Genomic DNA, 21,612 nt, shown 5'->3' with positions numbered 1-21,612 from the left:
ACATTCCTCCTGTAATTAAGCTTCTGTGTATCATTAGGGAGTGTTGTTCAGGACAGAGGAAGCCTAAAAGGACAGACGTCAGATGAATAATTCTTTTCATCTTTTGCAGGAGGCAAACAGAAATATTACGGGGTCTATTAATAGGACACCTCATGTTTGAAGTACATGACTCCTCTGGCTAGGACTGGAGATATGGACACAGTAGTATTTTTTCTGTAGATTTTCCACCCTTTTTTCCCTCCAGAGAATTTAAAGACAGTGATAATGGCCCAAATAAAGAACATCAGGATGAATTATAGATTGATTCTGCTGAAAAGCTGCTTATTATTTTTCTGGGGTACACACAAGCTGAACACAAACTAATTTACTGGAGACACACACTGTTGACCATTTTGGCTGAGCTTGAAAAAGCACTGAAGAAAACCTGAAGGAATCTCAGCTTCAAATATGCTAAGACTCATTAGCTGTACTCTGAAAATACATCTTTTGCTGATGCTTCCTGAGAAAAAACAGTTTCACTTTCTGAGTGGACCAGATGTGCCGGAAGCTCATTAAAGTCACTGAAGCAGCCAGAGCAGGATTTCAGAAAGTGTTCCTCCCTGGCAGGTGGATGTCTGGCTGCTCACCTGGACTCCTCTGTGCCCATGATTCACCCTAATAGAGCTGCAGCTATCGATTATTTTGTAATTGATTAATATATCAATTATATTTGATTAAACAATTATTTGAATAGGCAAAAAAAAACTACAAAAATGTGAAAAAGACATGTCTGAAAATGACAAACAACTTGTCCTTTATTTCAGAACCAACTGAAAAAGCAACCTCAAAAAGTATTAAAGTAAAAGTACAAAGAAAAATGTCTATATAGAAATAACAACAGTATAAAAGTATACATAATAATATCTATAGATATAAATAACAACAAAGAATGTATAGCTATAAACAGGGTGCGACTTGTTAGGAGGGATGGAGGGGATCAAACCCCCCTCTGGTTTTTACATCCCTACTTCTACTCAATGAATTTCATCCTTGGGGGGGACAACCAACTAATGTAAATAACAGGTAGGTTGAGACAGTTTTCTTCCACCTATATCCTACATTACTGGCACTAAAGTTCACATGAACCGAACTGTCAGCAGTCTCAGAATTCATGAACGTCCCCATGCACTGGGGTGCTGTAAAGGGGGGGTAAACGTACCAAATTTGTGGGGCCCAGCATTTGTAGGGGGCCCATAGAACAGTGGAGGGGGTCCAGTGGATACAGGTTAGAAGTTGTGAAAATTTCGTATAAGATCCACTGTATAATAGAGGGAAGGAACCGGGAGTTGGACATTGAAAGTATGGAGTTTCACTTTCGTTTCATGCCAGCGTTAGTTACGTTAGTTATGGACCACGCCCCCTATATATATATAACTGGCCCCCCACCCCCCGACAAAAAAAACATTTAAAAAACCCTCTGTTTTTTGACAAATCGCACCCTGGATGTAAACAACACAAACAAGCTGTCAGGTCAGTCTTCAACACATTTGGATCCAACTTACTAACTTATAACTTATATCAACTGAACATGGAACTAACATGCAACTTAAAGAAATACAGACTAATATTTGTAATCAGTCCCTCCAGAAAAATGTGATTATGAGATTGCATAATTCAATGCATAATCAAGCAAATAGCACACATTATGTGGGGGTCCACATTTTTTCATAAAGGGTGCATATTCACCACAATAAAAGCATATTTCCGTGCAAAATAAGCAAAATATGCGGGGCTCGCATGATTTCATAATCCCCACATTTTTCTGCATAAAGTTTAAAAAATATTGCATTGTAACTTGACACGGGGAGTGATGTAATAGGTGATGCACATCATTGGCTTGCATGTCCACAAAAGGTAAACTAACTGCGAACCTCAAAAAAAGTCCTTCAAGATGATGAAAAATGCAGCTCATTTGCGAACAAAAAATATCTGCAAAAGACAGAGCAAACCAGTACCCAATGTCCTACAGGAAAGACAGATCAGACCAGTACCCGATGTCCTACAGGAAAGACAGATCAGACCAGTACCCGATGTCCTACAGGAAAGACAGATCAGACCAGTACCCGATGTCCTACAGAAAAGACAGAACAAACCAGTACCCGATGTCCTACAGGAAAGACAGAACAAACCAGTACCCGATGTCCTACAGGAAAGACAGATCAGACCAGTACCCGATGTCCTACAGGAAAGACAGAACAAACCAGTACCCGATGTCCTACAGGAAAGACAGATCAGACCAGTACCCGATGTCCTACAGAAAAGACAGAACAAACCAGTACCCGATGTCCTACAGGAAAGACAGAACAAACCAGTACCCGATGTCCTACAGGAAAGACAGATCAGACCAGTACCCGATGTCCTACAGGAAAGCGGGTCATACTATTTTAAACCCCATGCAACTGTAGGTTGGAACATAAGAGAAAATCGACACTGGAGCCACTTTTCCAGTGCAAAACCTTTGAAAATGGTCTCTGCTGCAGCCATGATAATGTTACATGAACATGAAGGCTGTAATAGCCTTGAAACAGATGGCCTGTTTTACTTCACTTTTGTGAAGCAGGTAGCAATTATTTTATTTTTGACACCTGTGACTCAGGAATGTTAAAGCCATGTTTGAGCCATGCTTAAAAAATAAAGAACTAAAGCATAACCAGCACTTTCTGTGATGTAGTGTATGCTTACTTCTGTATGTTTGCTTATCATAGGATGTAATTAGACATTTTTCATAGTAGCCTAGTTAGAACAGGATGTGGGAGAAGAATCCGTTTTTTTTTTCATTGAAATGTATGGTTTTCCAGTTTCTGCGTATTTTTGTAACTGCACATTTTTTTTTGCAAATTCCCGCAATTTCACTGTATACAGTCACATAAAACCCCCACATGATCCATCGCATAATCAAGGATTTTTGCCCAAATTTTTCTGGAGAGACTGTGCAATGTTTATGTAAAAGTTTAAAGGAGTAAGTGATGGTTCCAATTAGGGCTGGGTAAAAAAATCGATTTAATCAATCTTAGATCAATCTCATTTTAATTTTGCGTAATCGATTAATAGGGGATGAGATCGATTTTTCAGAGCAGGACCGGGAGTATGCGGAACCACGGGCGGCTCCGTCTTGCAAAGCCCTGGGGAAGACTTGGTCTCGCTCGCGAAAAAGACGCGGAAAAGACGCAGTGGGGAAACCCCTTCCACTGGAGGTCCTCCGGCCTCAAAGTCGAACCCGCAGTGGGAAGGAAGTGGCCGCCCGGGGAGTCGTGGAAGCCGGTCGTTGTTGGAATAATAACTTGGATCCATACTATCAGCTATGGCTGATAATATGGATAGTTAAGCGACAATGTCCGTCCGCTACGCAACCCCCCCTCCGCTTCCCCGATCAACATTCATGGAGCGTGTGCACCCCCCAGCCCCGCTCTGCTCCGACCAACAATCATGGAGCGCACCCCAACCCCCCACCCCCAGTCAGTAGAAGCCTCCAGCCATAAAACAGAATAAAGATGACCAAGTCCTTTCTTAGCCACTGTAAAAACATGGCAATGTTTCTGTCCCGTTCATTATTTAAGAGCACATTCAGTAATTTACTGCTGAAATGTCATATTTATTTCCTTTCTAATATCAATGTTGATACCAGTATTGATGTGTTGCATGACTGCGGTACTCAAATAATCAGGTTACAACTCAAAATTGGACTTTGGTATCACTAAATTACTCTGAATCAATCAATTAATATTGAATCGAATCAATATTGAATCAAATCGAATCGTGATTAATCGATTCAGAACCTTATGAATTGAAATCGAATCGATTATGGAAATGGCCGTGATACCCAGCCCTAGTTCCAATGTAGAAAAGTCAACATATAGACATTTTCTGCCTTTTTGTCCTCATCTCTTATGAGCTACACTCCATGTTGTTTGTGTTGATCCTGGCATCATGTGTGTCACAATAAGCATCTGTGTGAAAGTTAGCAGCAGTGAAGTTAAAGAAACAAAGCTTCAATTCAGGAAAATAATCCAATAATTTTTTTAAATCGATTTCAGTCGATAAATCCTTTCAACTCTCTCTTCATTCAATTGGTCTGGGACAGTTTTTCCATGATTCTGACTAAGTTACTGTGCAATTAAGAAACAAATGGTGCCAGGTACAACAAACCCCGCCCCTCGCACGTATTGTAGCTTATTTTGGCATCGATCCAGCTGATGTCATCATGTCTATGTGTGTGCTGATATCAGCATATCAATTGCCTCTATATATGTGCCAAGTTTGAAGTAAATGGAAACAAAATTGATGTTTTTATAAACGTTTGAAATTTCACCCATCATAATTAAATGGGAGAAAAAAAGATTTTAAAAATTCATAAAAATTTGAAACTTTGACCTACTTTTCCCAAAATGTAATCACATCTATTCTGGGTAACTGGCAATCTATAAACCCAGTTTGGTACAAATTCTACCAATTGTTTTTCTGCTTAAGTGTTAACAAACAAACAGAAAGACAAACAAACCAAACCAAAAACAATACCCATTGCCTCCCTTTCGGGGGGGTGGGGTAATTATCATTAAAACCGAGTTTATTTTCCGCACTATGAAAAACTGACAGTGATACTGCTCCATCTCACAGGTCCCTGTAGGGTGTCTTGATCTCGCTTGCAATGATTCTGGTATGGGAGGGGGATGGAGGAAGGGTCCTCACGGCCTCAAACTCGAACCTGCAGTGCAGAGGAACTGGCTGCCTGGACTGTTTGGTCGGCGGAAGCCAGTCATTGTATGGAATATTAACTTGGATCCACACTCAGCCATAGGTGATAGCCAGGGTGTGAACATGACAAAGTCATGGGGCCCAGCATTCCTGGGGGGGCCCATACAGCAGTGGAATGGGCCCAGAGAGTTAGAGGAACAATAAAGCGTCTTTAGCTTCATTTTTACTTTGCACCGCTCTGACAATCACGGACCGCTACCCCCCCCCCCCCCCCCCCCCCATATCAGTATCAGTATTGATGTGTTGCATGTCTGTAATAGTCAAATAATCTGGTTACAGCTCAAAATTGTACTTTGGTATCACTAAATGAATCTGAATTAATTAATACTGAATCGGATCAGATCGCATTGTGATGAATCGATTCAGAACCTTATGAATCGAAATCAAATCGATTAAGAAAACTGGCTATGATACCCAGCCCTAACTGTGTGTGTTATTTTGTTATTTTATTTTATTTATTTATTTATTTTCAAGATAAAACTTGGTTAAATTACTTTAGTGTGTGCATAAGTACTTTTTGAACATTTTGAGCACATTTCAACAATATCCCGATAATATGATGATAACCGTGATGTGAAATTTTCATGTCATTACATCTCTATACCCATAGCTGCCCTGGGGTAGGCTGGCAGAAGCGTGGCTGTCAATATGCGCTAACAACCCCTCCGACCACCACCAAACATTCACATGCATTCATGTGAGCAGCAGCACTGGAGGAAAGGTGGGTGAAGTGTCTTGCCCAAGGACACAATGGCATATGACTAGGACAGGGTGGGATTTGAACCCCTCTACCTCCTGAGCCACAGCCGCCCCACAATTCTACAATTACAGATTGATGTTTTGCCCAGCTGTGAAGTCTGAAAGGTTCTGATTAAATTATAATTTAAGGTCCAAACAGAGTAAGAATAAACAGCTCATCAATCTGCATTGTCTGAATGTGATTTATTAAAATTCTGTGCCGCATGTGGAAGGTGTTTCTACTCTTAAAGGTTTTGTGTAATGAATGTTTATAGAAGCAGGTTTGTATGAGCCTATGCTCTCCATATTACTCCAAGTTATTTTTTGTGTAATAGTAAATGTCAAAGATGTACGTGGATGTATTGATTTTATGACACTGTGGAGAAGAGTAGATGTGGAGGGAGGGAGGAAGGAAAGTGCTGCTGAGAGAAAAATTAAGGACAGGAGAGGAGAGCGGGCCAGCTCCAGATCAAGATTAATAGCCATTTTGCTCATATAACCCACGTTTGGCAGCCTACTGGAGCCAGTTAGGGTGTCATCTGTAAATGGGAGTGTGTGTCTGGTGTAAAAATGGACTTGAAGACAAACAAGCTGCCTCCCTTTCGCTGCTGCTGTGTCTGATGAGGATTGATCATGTGTGCTGTGTGTGCAGTTGTTGCTGAGTCGCTGTCTGTCTGTGTCTGCTGGTGTTGTTCACATGCTGCTAGAAAACCAGAAGAATGAGGTCTACTGTTTCCACCTCCCCAAGACACACTGACCCACTGAGTCTGGATTAGCGCCGCTGTAACGGAGCGTTGTACAACTCATGTGATTTATGTTATGGCTCAGCTTGCCTATGTGTACTCCGAAAGGATTAGAAGAATTACAGCTCAGTGGCCTGTAATTAAGTGTGTGTGTATGTGTTCACATGAATGTCATGGTTCATTTTAAATAACCCTTCTCAAAGCTTCGGTGCATTCCCCGGATAAGGTAACTCATGAATTAAGCTTAGCCATAACTTCAATATTTTTGCATATTTGCATTTTTGACAAGATTATAATATAGCAGCCTTATATACAGTGCCTATCGTAAGTATTCACACACTTGGATGTTCTACCCTTTTATTGCTTTCATAAATCAATCATGGTCAATAAACTTTGGCCTTTGTCACTCAAAAATGTATTAAAAAAAACTTTTTCATGTCAAAGTGAAAACAGATTTCTACAAAATAATGTCAAGGAAACAGAAATATATAAAGAAAAATATTTGTTTGCATCATTATTCACCCCCTTTTTTATTTTTATTTTTTTATTTTTTTTAATTTAACCTTTATTTACCCAGGCAAGCAATTAAGAACAGATTCTTATTTACAAGTGCAGCCTGATCAAAGAGCAGTGGCTCCTTGAGGGGTAAGGGGTGAGGAGGCTGAAAGTAAAAACAAAAACAAAAAGTTAAAATTGAAATGTAATGGTCTAATTCAATAGACATCCATCCAGTTGGTGCCAATAGTCTCACAATTAGTGAAATTAGGATCACCTGAGTGGTGTGGGTGTGTCTCAAGTGACTGAGGTATAAAACACCTGTGTCTGGTTCCAGAGCCTGGTTGATCAGTATTCCTGGCAACCATTACACCATGAAGACAGAAGAACACTCCAAGCAACTCAGGGAAAGGGTTATTGAGAAGTACAACTCAGGGGATGGACACAAAAACATTGAAGGCATTGAACATCCCCTGGAGTTCAGTGAAATCAATCATCAAGAAATGGAAGGAACATGACATATGTGTGAATCTGCCTAGATCAGGCCGCCCTCCTAAACTGAGTGACCGTGTAAGTAGGAGACTAGTGAGAGAAGCCACCAAGACCCCTAGGACTACTCTGATGGAGTTACAAGCTTCAGCTGCTGAGATGGGACAGACAACTGCTGCCTGGGTTCTTCACCGGTCAAAACTTTACGGCAGGGGTGTCCAAACTTTTTTTCAAGAGGGCCAGATCTGATAATGTGGACATTGCCAGGGGCCAGTGGTCCCTTCAGGCATTTTTTAAACAGTAAAAATTACATATAAATGCGCTGTTCTACAACAATTTTATTTTCATTGTCACAATATCATTTTTTTAAATGGCAATGTAACCAAATCTAAGCCACTCAGGTGTGAACAAATTAAAAAAAACAAAAACAAAACAATTCTGCCTTCCTTTCACATCTGGAGTCAGATAACATAGAACAAACTGTATGGAGTTTCTTAAACTTCCAAGATGATAAAAATCTTAACCCCACATTCATTTTAAACATGACTTATATGAGTAATCATTACTCATATATTACTCAGTAATGCAAAGTCTGTTACCATTTAAGATGAAAACATATGACTCTTACTCTTGTCTTTCACAAAATCACTCAGAAAGTAATATTTTGTGTCACATCTACAAGTACATAACACCAGCAGTTATAGGCAACTAACCTGGCAACTTGGTAGCCTGTCTTGGTGGACTCTTCACATGAAGAGTCACTGTTGTAAGTTTAAAGCAGCTTGAATTTGCTTCACTTTTTCGGAGCGCTCACTCCCTGCTAGCTTGTCGTATGCGTTAGCATGTTTAGTCTGCTAGTGTGTCTTTACATTGAATTCCTTAAACAAGGCAACAGTCTCTTGACAAATTAGGCAAACATAATTGCCTCGATTTTCAGTGTAAAAAAATTGTAATTCCCATCTCTCCTGGAAGCGGCGGCCCTCACTGTCAACTTTCGTTTTTTTATACTGATACTATAATAAATAATAATAAAACTGAAATATATACAGAAAAATATAACTATACTGAACTATACAAAAAGCCATGTCTATACCACAGATAAAATAAATATATACAACAAATAAGGACATATACAGGTATGTATAAGGTAAAATAAAAATCAAGGTGCATATATAGACAAACAGACACACGCACACACACGTATGAACGTTTACTTTCCTAAATATACAGCAGCCAGTGATGAGATAATCATGCAGAAGTGAACATAATAACAGACGTCTTACCCATGCTAGCCTTTAAGTTAAACTAGGAGTGGTGCATCCTGTCACATAAAACCCATCGTGACGTGGTGGAGGCTCATCCTCAGTTGTGTGGCTTTTATCGCTCATGGTGTCATTCTGCATCAGGGGCTGTTTGCATTGCTGTGGCTTGGCTGGGAGGTCTCTTTAAGTTTGTTTATAGTGATTCTTAACAGTCTGTTAGCACTACGGTCATGTGATTGTCTGACCATGCAATGAGTCTGGTCAATTTGGACCAGCCCTAAAATTTTCACATGCTTCCGTGACATTTGCATTGGAGTCTGTTTTGTGCAGTGTTTGGGAGCTGCGAGAGTGTTGATGTTAGATAACGTTATTTCTAGACTAACAAAATAGTCTCAGACCTCTAAAGAGCAATTTGTGTGACAGAAGTAGTTATTTTACAGTTATGTACATGTACGTAACTACTCTTCAATACTATATTAAAAAAAAAGTGTCGACTCAACTTGACCTCTGTATGGGGTTACTGAGTGGTGAAGTTTAGTGTTCACTTATAGTTAACTTCAATGTAACTTAAAGGTTCAACATGTAAGATTTGTTTGTTCTTATGTGAAGTTTGTAAGGCTGATTTATTACGAACCCAGATGTTTGTTCACATCAGCTCTACTTTATTGATATTAGCTTCACTCTGTTTTAAAGCTTAGCACTGTCTGAGTCGCCTGTATGATAACGACCTAAACTGACTTTATGTTCACAACTGTTACCTGTCAGTTTTCAGTTCAAATCCGTGTTCCTCATCACTTCTCTGCTGCTTTACCGAGGTAACAGTGCATAGCAATAGTGAGTGTTGGCATGAAGACATGAAGTTAGCTAACAGATGACCAGATTCCAGCACATCACTCATTTCAACACAAGCTTTACGTAAGCACAATGGAATATATTATTAGGCTTTTTAAAAACTCACATTTTAATGACATTTTTATGCACAGTATATTGACAGTTCAGTGTTGTCTGACAATAAATGTAAGAATTTGAACTGTGGTAGAAATTCCTCACAGGAAGAAGTAAGAAAGTAAGTGTACTGAATAGTTGTGGCCTCTAAGTAAAAGCCATTTTCCCTTATTGATTTCCTTTATTAAATTAGCTGCACTTCCAAGGGGACCAATGCAGATAAAGAGGCTTTTAAGGCTTTAAGACAAATGAGATGTGGATTACAGAAAAATGGCTACTATCCAAGGTCAGGATTCCAGTGTTACAGACTCAAAGCATTCCTTTGTTAACTGTATTTAGCATGTATTTTATGGAAAATTTTACCAATATTATTTAATAATGTAATACAACCAAACCATTTAAACGTTTGTTGCATGTCCTGGTATGAAAATATGTTTGTGAATAAAGTGAGTTAGTGATAAAGGTAATATTAGCAGTGGTTGCATCTAACTAATTTTGAGCTAAAAGACTTGTTTACACATTTATTTAGCAATAGACAAATAGACATATTATGACAGTTTTCTTCATGCGTGTGTTTTTTTTTTTTTTCAAATCTTTACATTAACATAAAGCAATATCACAGCTACAATGAAAGTCACAGGTTTGGACTATGCAAGCGATTATAACAGAGGCTTTCTTTTTTCCTACTATGACATCTTTTATCCCCTTTCTTTAGGTTTAGCAGAATTGTTTTGGTATTTTTTTTCAACAGTAAATGCTTGTTTTCACACATAAACACATAAAAGCATATGTGTTTTTATGATTCATCAATTATTTTGCCAAAAGAAATAAAGTGAATTTACAAAAAGCAGCAAATGACAAAGAAAATCTAATTCTGTACGCTAATTAAATCACCCTCGCTGTAGAAACGTTTCTATAATTTCCATCTTCTAGTGACAAACTCATAATTCAGTATAAGCAGTAGACAACCATTCTTCGTCTCATTATCTTATGGTCAAAGGAAGACATGCACATGTGATAGATTTGACAGCTTGTAATTTGCAAACAGAGGCTATGTCTTTGGAGTCTTGAAATGCATGTTATATATTTTCATAATGCCTTATAATACATGTTAGCATCTAATCACAATTTGTCATTTCCAGAAACGGAGAAAATCTAAACCAATTGCAGCTTCAACTACGTCCCTTTGGTGCCAGATTTAGTCTTTGCATGTGAAGGAAAGGCATTCAGATTTTGACTTCCCCTCAGTTTTCTGTTCTAGCCTCTGGTTAATCGTTTTGGGTTTCTTGATTTGCAGTTACACCACATGCAGGAAAAAGTTATTCAGAATGAATCAGTACGATTATTTCAGATTCTACTGTGTTTTGCAGGGGCATGTGTTCCTGCTTCGGTCTGTTACCACAGGATTTATAAGCGTTTCCTTTACACAGTGTACTGTGTGTTTGTGTATGTCTGTGTCATTGAGTTAATGGAGGGTCTTGGCCTGAATAATGGAGCCCCTCCCTGCTGGCTGAGCGTATAATTTAATTAATGTCAGCCTTGTGTCCCTCCTCCCTCTCCTTCCCTGTGACTCATCTGTACTGGGCATTAGCCTTTGGACACTTGTCCTCATCTCCTCAGCTGTGACCGTTCTCAGGATGAACCATCCACGAGCAGCTTCCTTCACTGAATGTCTTTTTTTAAAGTCCTTTCCTCATGTATCCTTTGCTATGGTCATGTATCAAAACATAGGGTAATTCACACTTCATAAGCACAAAATTTCACTCACATGACCATTTTGGTAACACTTTTATAAGATTATTTTGAAGATGTAATAATTCACCTACAAAGCATAATTTATTATTAGAATAATGATAAGAACAATTCAATAAATATGCTAAATATGCTATTGTTGCTTCATGTGTAGATATCCCAAAGGAAATACCATCAAATTACTGGAATAATGCTTAAGAAAGATCACAGTAAAGATTCCCAATAGATAGATCATTTCCAAATTAATAAGCTAACATTAGCTATCTTAGCTTGTAGTTATTCGTAAACAAATCCTATCGAATATTAATTAAAAGTAACTTGGGTTTTACTTTACTGGTTGGCTACTAGTTGATAAGAAAACACTGATAAGACCGAGACATCCTTTCTTTCTGTTTGCCAGCAACTGTGTGCTAAGCTAGCTAACCTTAGTTTCTTACCATGGAGCAAACAAATGATATTGTGTATGTAGCTCTTCAGTGCATACTATAGCCCTTTCTGACTACTTCTGTCAGATAATTCAGAGCTATAACTCCAGAATTGTGAACTTACGTCCTTTCAAATATCTGACGTGTTTCTGATTGAAAGCTTCAATACAATAGTGTCATAAAATAATGGAAAAAGCCTATTAAAAGTACTCACAATCCTTTCTCTGCAGTTTAAGTTTCATTCATTCATTCATTCATTCATTCATTCATTCATTTTCTGAACCCACTTTATCCTCACTAGGGTCACGGGGGTCGCTGAAGCCTATCCCAGCTATTTTATAGGTGAAGGTGGGGTACACCCTGGACATGTCACCAGTTTGTCACAGGGCTGACATATAGAGACAAACAGTCACTCTCACTCTCACATCTATGGGCGATTTAGATTAACCTTTGGATGGTGGGAGGAGGCCGGAGTACCTGGAGAGAACCCACACAGACAAAGGGAGAACATGCAAAGTCCACACAGAAAGGTCCCACCCCTGCCGACTGGTGTTGGAATCGAACCCAGTGAGGCACGAGGGCTATCCACTGCACCACCGTGTTGCCCAGTTTAAGTTTCTCATAGGCTAAATAGTTAAAAATATATTTCTATATAATTTAACATAAAACTATTTATGAAGTTATTATCTTCACATACTAGCTGATGTTAACAAGCATCTTACAAGGAGTTATAGGGCAGAGTCAGCGAGTACGGCCTTAGTGAGAACGGTCCCATAAAACGGACTTCCTAAGAGCGCAAGTCTCTCTGTAATTGAAACAGCTGCGTCCTATTTGGTTCTGCTGCGTTTCTGTCATCAGCTCCCTAATATATTTCCCTCAAATCACCGCAATGCCACTTGATTTGATTTCAATATATTTGTACTAGTATTTACATGTCATTTATACATCTTGTATATTTTTTTTTAAAACTTGAATACATTTCGTTGAATCCCATATCATAATATTAAAGGTGTATTTCTCGCTATTCTGCCTCTTGCTTATGTTCTAAAATTATATCACATCATCTAGTGACGGTCAACTACTCAGTTAAACTTTTCTGAATTAAGTTATCACAGAAGCCGCTGTAGAATTCGAAAGTAGCACAAATTGCATCTTGGGATATTTCCCAGCCGAGTCTACATGAGTCACCAACCAGTGCATCCTTGGTTTAAGCTAGCAGACAAATACAACATCTGGGTATTCCATGTGTTCTTGGTTTATGCGAACTCTCAAATGGAACAGTACTTGAGCCCCGACTGATGACGTTTCACGAGATTGCAAGAACAGAAGAATGGACAAGAACGTATATTAAGAAACATCCATAGTGACCTTATTACCACCTAACTAATGGCTATTACGTGCACAGCAGTATAGTGTTACCACTTCCATTTCTTGTCTTGATATAATATTCATTCCCTGACACCACAGTCATTGTGTAATTTAGCGACTGCAGGGACTGTTGATTCACGTTCACTAAGCTCGTTTCTCTTCCCTCCTCCTCCTCCTCCTCCTCCTCCTCCTCCTCCTCCTCCTCCTCCTCCTCCTCAGCAGTGTTTTTAGTGTTTATGGATGGAAAGCCATTTGTGGAGTCACCATAATGATCCATGACGTAATGGCACCACCTTGTAATTCATAAGGGAAACTGGGCGCTGAATCAGGCTTGGTTTGGGAGTTTGGGTACAATATGACCAGAGCAGAAAGAAAAAGTATCCTGTCATCAGCAGCATTTATCACACTCTGTTAATGTAGCATTAAATATCTGTTTGTTTTTTATATTAATGAACTAGTGTTTGGATTTTCTGTTTGCAGGTGGAATTGCTGGTGGAATAGAGATCTGTATCACTTTCCCCACAGAGTATGTGAAGACACAGTTACAACTGGATGAGAAGGCCAGTCCCCCGAAATATAAAGGAATAGGTGAGATCTGTCTGTCTGTCTGTCTGTCTGTGTTCTGCCTTTCTGTCCAAGGAGCTCATTATCTAATTACCCATCATCCCCAGGTACATTAGGGACTCTGACAGGCTGTCACTGTGCTTGTTTATATGACGTAAAACAGACCAATGCACACATGCACACGTACCATCCCTGCATACTGCCGTGCACAAACACAAACAAACACACAGATGTTGCTGCTGGCTCCAGCTCTGAGGTTGGAAGTCCATGCTAATGAGAGCTGAAGGCAGCTGTTGCTTTTCCCCCTCAGTTGGCTCAGGTGTCACACACAGAACACACTAATGGACAAACAACTCCAAAAGGGACTGAAAAGTTCACAGAAATACATCAAGTTTGGAGGAGATTGACCTGTAGATACCTATAGTACATGGGTATTGTTGACTTGTTTTAACATCTGTTCAAACCTGCAACTGATATTTCTTTTTCATTGATTAATGTAATACTAATTAATCTAGTAGGTGTAAATAGGGGGTCATCTCCATCAGGCTTGTAATTCTTATGTAATCCATAAATGTGTGTGTCTACTTCTAGGTGACTGTGTGAAACAGACTGTACAGAGCCATGGAGTAAAAGGACTGTACAGAGGACTCAGCTCACTGCTCTATGGATCCATACCAAAATCTGCAGTCAGGTACAGATGGATATTTGAGGCTCACACCTGTAGGTTGAACCTTGCATCTCCCTTTACAGATGACCAAGTGTCTGATGTCAGTGTGCACATAATTACCCCGTCCCCTGAAATGGAGGCAAGGGGTATTGTTTTTGGTTCGATTTGTTTCTTTGTTTGTTTGTTCACACTCTAGCATAAAACTATTGGTTGAATTCATACCAAATATGGTTTATAGATTGCCAGTGACCCAGAATAGATCTCATTACATAATGTGTGACAGTTCAAATGTCTGTTGCAACAAAACTATTGGTTGAATTCATACCAGAATGGGTTTATAGATTGACAGTGATCCAGTATAGATCTGATTACATTTTGGAAACACTAGGTCAAAGTTCAAATTTTTTATGAATTTTTAAAAATCTTCCCATTTACTTATAATGGATGAAATATGTGCTAGGGGTAGGGTTTGTTGTGCCTGATACCACTTGTTTGGTGTGTTTTTTATCCCCTCCATCTGTTATGCTACAATAGCTTTGTGTAACTCTCTGTAATTGGTCCAAAAGTTTGATCTATCTCAGGGTTTTCATGCTATAAATGAACTAAACCGTGATTGAGTTTAAAATGAACTAAACCGTGATTGAGTTTAAAATGAACTAAACCGTGATTGAGTTTAATCTGGACTGAGTTCACCAAGTGTTTGATCCACACTGTGGTCCAAGGTAAATTTTACATCTGCAAATTTGTTTCAAATCAGGCTAAAAAGTCATAATCAGTGTGAAAGCATCCCAAGAATGAAATATAGACTTAGTGTCATGCAGAGGTCAAATTTACATGTTATTGTAAGTTCTCAAATAATGACACAAGTTAAAGTCTGTTCTTTTTCAAATAGAACTCATTATAAAGTTCCTAAATAAACTAACACCTCATGTGTCATGATACATATCCTTCATGATCACATATCTATGAACATGAGTGATTTCACCTCACTTTGAATAGTGAGGTGAAGACCTTGCACTATTCCTTTATAGTTACTTTACAGTATTGCAAGTATCATTAGTCATTCTAAGTTCTATTTCCTATGCGGTACCGGTCTCAGTCTTACAGTCTGTATGTGTGCAGCAGCTGCTGTAATAAAATGAAGGCTTTTAGTTCAGCTCTTGTGATCTTTTACCTGAAACCACTAACGCATACACTCCAATTATTCTGCTCCATTACCCACAATTCATCCAAGTACAAATGCCAGAGTAGCCTTCAGTATAATTACGTTATTTTTTCACAGAAGTGACATTTATCCCGAGACAAGTGTGCACACGGTAATGAATGTGCACATATTCAGCAGTGTTGTCAAATGGCTTTATTGGTACCTTTTTTTGTGTCTCTTGGTTTCTTTCAGTCCTTTAGTCTCTCTATACCTGTCTGTTTCTCCTCTATTGTGTTTGTGTTCCTGTGTGAGTGTTATGCTGCAGGGTAAAGCCTGTCTGTTCAATGGAGAGACAGGCTCAGCCAGGCGGAGCTAAGATGTCACTCAAAGCTAGGCAGGATCTCAATTGGGGAACACAAAGAGAGACTCCACTTTTAACTGCCAGGGGGAAAGTGGCCATAAATGTATAGATTCTATGGGACTTGTTATACATTATGGGGAAATAGATCTGTTTCTATAGTCATTTGTGGGGACATTGCCACTTTTTGCATTTTTATCATAAAATTAAAAGGGTTAAGAGTTGACCATGGTTAGAAAAAGTGTGACATAATTGCCATTGTGATTTCTTACTATAATAACAGTTGATTATTATTATTTTTTAGAGTGAATTCATGGCCAAGTGATGAGCATATATACACAGAGCCAGTGGTACATTGGAGTAGCCTTTGTCCCTAAAGCCTTAAGTACACAGTATTGGCTTCAATAAATCATTAGTGAAATGCAATTAAAACATGAATGACTCTCAATGACAATGAGCTACAACCTGATCATTATTAACATCAGACATCCTCTAAGCTTGACACTGGTCACTATATTATTCTTATTCTTCTTATTAATAATAATAATAATAATAATAATAATAATAATAATAATAATAATAATAATAATAATAACAACATTGGTCTTTGTTTCTACAAAGTTCTACAATGAAAAGAGATATTATACAAAATATTACATAACTGATACAGTATATTCACCAAAACCACTTAACATATCAGAGGCCTTATATTAGCTATAACACAACATTCACTATTTTAGAAATTTTTGTTTTTGATAATAAAGTATTCCTTTTTAGTATTGTAATTTGTAGACACTGTAAAGAAATACAATTCTGTGTTGTCTGGGATGGACCACCTCTCAGTGGAAACATTGTGCTCAGATCAGTATTCAGATGTTTTTTAATGGATGCTATGTCCTCCAAACTAAAGATGAAGAGGTCTGGACAAGTCCAGAGGTCAGGGTCTGTCATGATCTGGGCTTCTGTCAGCGCAGAAGGAAAAGAAGGCGTCTGCTGATCCTTAAAAAGTCTTAAATTTCATTGTCCTTAATTAAAGCTTTAATTAGGCTATACTTAAAATGACTAATCAATCATTAAATCTGGCACTTAAAGGTCTTAAAAATCCACTATTGTTTTATTCGCTTTATTTGTTTTCTATATTTTGTTCTTCATGGCTCATGATGGAAGAAAATAAAAGAATCCTTGAAATCTGTCAAATTTGTGATGAGTGTTTAGCGTTATAGCATAGCAGTGATGGGAATGAGGGGAGCCATTAGTCACAGATAAATGTAAATGTAACTTTAGATAGATTGAAACATGGTGAAGATTGGTTCAAGGCAATAACTATGAGACCTGTTCTGTTATTTCTGTGAATGTAAGGTCTTAAATTTGTTCAAAGACACCTTGAAAAATGTCTGAAAAAGTCAGAAATAAAAGCTGTGAAAATATGAACCTGCTCAGTGGCACAAGTCCTCATGTACTCCCATCACAAGATGGCCTCCAGGTAAAGTCAGCCAGTTAGAAAACCCTTATCTTGCAATGTATAAAAAACAAACAAAACAAAACATTTTTTGTAAATTTTTTTACTTCTGCTCTGATTAGTGATGATAAACAGAATAGTTGCCATGTCAGGAAAACCATCTGCGAAAAGTACATAATTTTTGTGAATGGATTTCATTTTTGGAGACATACTTCATCTTATCTTCAGTCTGGATGGTAGAACACAACTGACAAACTGAACGCAGCATTTTGTTGATGATGATAGTTAGCTGGCTCTGTGTATGTGAGGACAGATAGTTTTGTTACCAGTCATTTTGGAGAGCAAAGATGTAGTGAGTAGCGGTATTTGTCAGTACCTTTACAGAAGACATATATAAATGTTATAGCTACAACTGTAAATATTAAGATATGGACGTGTAATGATGAAAAATACTGAGTGACAGATGCTGCCTTCACTTTTCCAGGGGCGCCCATGATTATTTCAACAAGACAATGTAAAACCACATTTTCTAGGATGCTCAAGCTTGATGCAGTCCCACTTTTCCTCAATAGAGAATGCGTGGAGCATATGGAAACAAAATGCTATAATAAAATAAATTAACTATGTTTTTATGCAATAAACGGAGTAAAACTACACAGTACAACCCAGGTGAAAACTGATGGTTTTAACTTCTAATTTCATTTAATTCACCATTCTAACCTCTGATGTATGCTTAGTACGGTAATCTCAAGCTTTTTGTTGCAAACTTGGCCTCTCCTCCCCCTCTTAACTTTGTTTTTGTTTTTTTCCTGTCCACATATTACACATACTAATGTAATGACACTGATGCATTTGTATCTTGATTTGCATCATAGTTTTTACTCAAGTTTACTGAATGTCTCAAGTTTATTAGATTGCTGTTGCCCAGTGTGCCATTAAATTTAGAAAACTGATGAAATCTTACCGGTAACTGTCCTTGCAAGCACCTGTTTGTCTGTTCCAGCGAATGAAAAAATGGACTATTGTGTTCAAATCAATCAAATTATATTTATGTAGCGTCATATCATAACAAAAGTTATCTCATGACTGTTTACATATAGAGGTGGTCTAAACTGGACTCTTAAAACAATTTATAGAAACCCAACACAATCCTCCAGGAGTAAACACTTGGTGACAGTGGAAGAAAAAACTGCCTTTAACAGGTAGAAACCTAGAGCAGACCCCAACTCTGGAGGATGGACGTCTGACATGACCAGTTGGGGTGGGAACACTTAGGTCTGATTTATGGACAGTACCTTGGCATGTTTCCACCCATACCGCCATTTCATCGAAGCCACTTTCTGATCCATTCTCCTCTCCATTTCCCTCTCCCTTATTCTTTCCCATCATCCTGTGACTGCCCCCCCACCCCCCACCCCGTATCCCATTAACTGATTGCCTGCACCATCATGCACCATCCAGTCTTGCTGTTAAAGGGCTTTTGGAGAGGATCAAGTGGACATATAAGAGAGCCTTTGACCTTTTCATCCCTTAACCCTTCATCTACATCCCTCCCTCTCCTCTTTTACGTCTTTCCTCTGCTGTTTCCATCATCCTCTTCTTACTGACCTTGTAGAAAAACCTACTAATGAAGATTGGACACCCCTCTGCTGCTGTCTACAGTGACTCATCTTCCACTGTGGACATCAGCCAAAATATGATCCTAACGCTTCAGTTTTGTCCGCTTGTTAAGGGAGAGGGGAGACTTCAGAGTAAATTGGCAAAGCAACAGGCCTGACAGTAGCATATTTCACTTCAACAGCTTTGAATTTCACAGGGTTAGTTATTTAGTGTGCTCCTGGCATTCTGAGCATGATGTAGAGAAGTACGCTTTTCCATTTTGCGTTGCTTTCAAAGCTCAAAAGCTGTTTGCAGTAAACGACTCATGCACGAACGGAGAGATTTATTTTTACCTGTTTCGTGTTTGACGGGGAGTTGGATAATTGTCGAGAGTCTGTCATTCAGAACAAATCTCTGAGGGGAGATAGACAGAGGAACAGATGCAGAGGGTTAATGAGCAGAGAAAAATGTAGAAGAAAACGGCACCTGCACGAGTTTAATATAAGAAATGGACTCAGTTCCATGAGCTGTGATGACGCTAGGTAAATGGAGCGGGCCAAGTGAGAGTAAAACAAAGCATTCATCAAGACCAAGTGTCTGTCCTCCCCCGCCCCAGCACCCACCCCCTCTCTTGTCTAAATGTAGAGGCCAGCGTCACGCCTTCGCCGCAATTCAATTGCATCTATAAATAACCTTTCTTGTAAAGGACATTCTGGCATAACATTTTCTGATTGCAGTGATCCATAAGCCCCACCTCTCCCTCTGTCATTCTCCCCTCTCCCTTTGGACTGGATTCTGTTTTGGCTGCTGTCACACCAAAAAAAAAAAAACACACCTTTTTGCACTTTCACCATCTTTTTGTACTCAGCGAATCACATTGTGAATGACGGTGGTATTCACATAGTAAAGTAGTGAAGATTATAAAGCTAATATGTTGTGTTCACTAAGATAATTTTCACTGATGAAAGCCACTTTTATGATTTTTAAGAATTAATGCAGCAGCCCAAAGTAACTACACCATGGTGGCATGACTTCAGTATCATAACTACTCAACTTCCAGCTTATAATATGATATGAGTGTGTACGAGGGGGGGCTGAAAAGTTCATAGCCTGACTAAGAAGGAGTTATTCCACAGCAGTGAAACTTGGCATACATTAAATTCAACCTCTCTTGATACTAATTGCATGGTTTCCTTCCAGATAAACCCACAGTGGATAAATAATTTAGGACTTTGAAAAGTAGTACCAGAGACATTTGGTGAACCATCTGTGGCACCTTGGTCTTATCAAATGTCTGCAGAAAAAGGGGTTAGCCCCCAAGGACATTCATGCTGACATGGTTGCTATAGGGGATGATGCTCCAGCTTTATCAACTGTGCTAAACTGGGAGGCTGAATTCAAAAGGGGTCAGGAGAATGAGGGGGGGGTGAAAAGCAAGCATTTTCATGAAATGTCTGTAGTGCTACTTTTCAAAGTCCTAAATTATTTATCTAATGTGGAAGGAAACCATGCAGTTAGTATCAGGAAAGGTTGAATTTAATGTATGCCAAGTTTCATTGCTGTGCAATAACTCCTTCTTAGTCAGGCTATGAACTTTTCAGCCCCCCCTCGTAGATGACTTCTGTTGGTTGCCACTGCCTCTTCGCCACTAGAGGGCACTAAATATTACACACTGAACCTTTCTGTTAAGCATAAACCTTATTTCAGGCATCTAACCACCGACTCGGAGACAGGACAGACAGACTCAAAGAACTAGAAGTGAAGAATGCTAACTCATTTCTGTTTTTTTCCACCTCAGCCTAAAGTAGAGTGAACCCAGCAGTGAATGTATATAAACACCGGCTGTATAGATGGAGGATATAAGCATATGGAAGCACAAACAGTGATGTTTTGTCTGGAAAGAAGAGGTGATCAAAAGACCATTTTTTTTCTTGATTTTTTTTTTTTAATTTTCCACAGCATCAAGTAGAGTAAAAAACAGCATACAAAGAAGAAAATGAAAAAAAAATTACAGTTCCAAAGTCCTGTAGTGCATTTTATTGTCTTCTACCTGACCCTCTTGAAATAAAAAATGGTAACAGAAAAGTTGTTCATACTTTCTCTGTTTTTATCCAGCATAAAATGAGTGAAAATACCAAACATTAATAACAATAAAGAAAATTCACTGTTCAGCTGAAAATTAAACGTGATTGTTCGTTATATTTGTTTTGGCTCTTTTTAATACACAAATTCTCATTATCTATATTTTCAATATTGTCATCTACATGTTTTTATTTTCCATATTTTCCACATACATGTATTTATTTCATTCATCAGTCACATAGAGTGAATTGTGAGCAGTGAAAAAGAAACCACACAACTATGAATTAAAGCTGATGATACCTTCTTAAGCTTCTAGTCATTTCCATAAACAAGCTGAACAAACCAATGTTTTTGGAGATACATACTGTGCAGTACTTATGTTTGACAATCGACAGTAATAAAAGGAACACTGCCTATGTCTGTCAGATGTAAATTATTATCTTTTACTTGAAGTGCATTATTGTTTAACAGTTCTGTTTGGGTTTTTTGGTCTTCTCAGGTTCGGGGTGTTTGAGTTCCTCAGTAATCATGCTAAAGATGAGTCTGGTCGCCTGGACAGCACCAGAGGTTTACTGTGTGGCCTTGGAGCAGGGGTTATGGAGGCGGTTCTGGTTGTTTGTCCCATGGAAACCGTTAAGGTATGTCACCCACCAGACCATTTGGTGTGGTTTCTTTATGCTTTTTTCATCTGTGTAATTTTTTACAAATGCAGATATTATCAGGACCATAAT

General features: G+C 38.6%; 1 protein-coding gene across 2 annotated transcripts in view; it reads left to right on the top strand.

Moving 5' to 3' along the window:
* Positions 1-21,612, top strand: part of LOC115426358 (tricarboxylate transport protein B, mitochondrial) — a 41,697-nt gene that overhangs the window by 10,394 nt on the left and 9,691 nt on the right. For both annotated transcript variants that reach the window (XM_030144429.1, XM_030144428.1), the window contains exons 2-4: positions 13,489-13,596; positions 14,164-14,263; positions 21,381-21,519. In XM_030144429.1, the coding sequence (XP_030000289.1) occupies positions 13,489-13,596; positions 14,164-14,263; positions 21,381-21,519 (347 nt within the window). The remainder of the gene's footprint in view (positions 1-13,488; positions 13,597-14,163; positions 14,264-21,380; positions 21,520-21,612) is intronic.

Source organism: Sphaeramia orbicularis, chromosome 9, assembly GCF_902148855.1.
Source record: "Sphaeramia orbicularis chromosome 9, fSphaOr1.1, whole genome shotgun sequence".
In the NCBI taxonomy this organism is placed as follows: domain Eukaryota; kingdom Metazoa; phylum Chordata; class Actinopteri; order Kurtiformes; family Apogonidae; genus Sphaeramia; species Sphaeramia orbicularis.
This window is presented reverse-complemented; position numbering and strand designations above follow the sequence as displayed.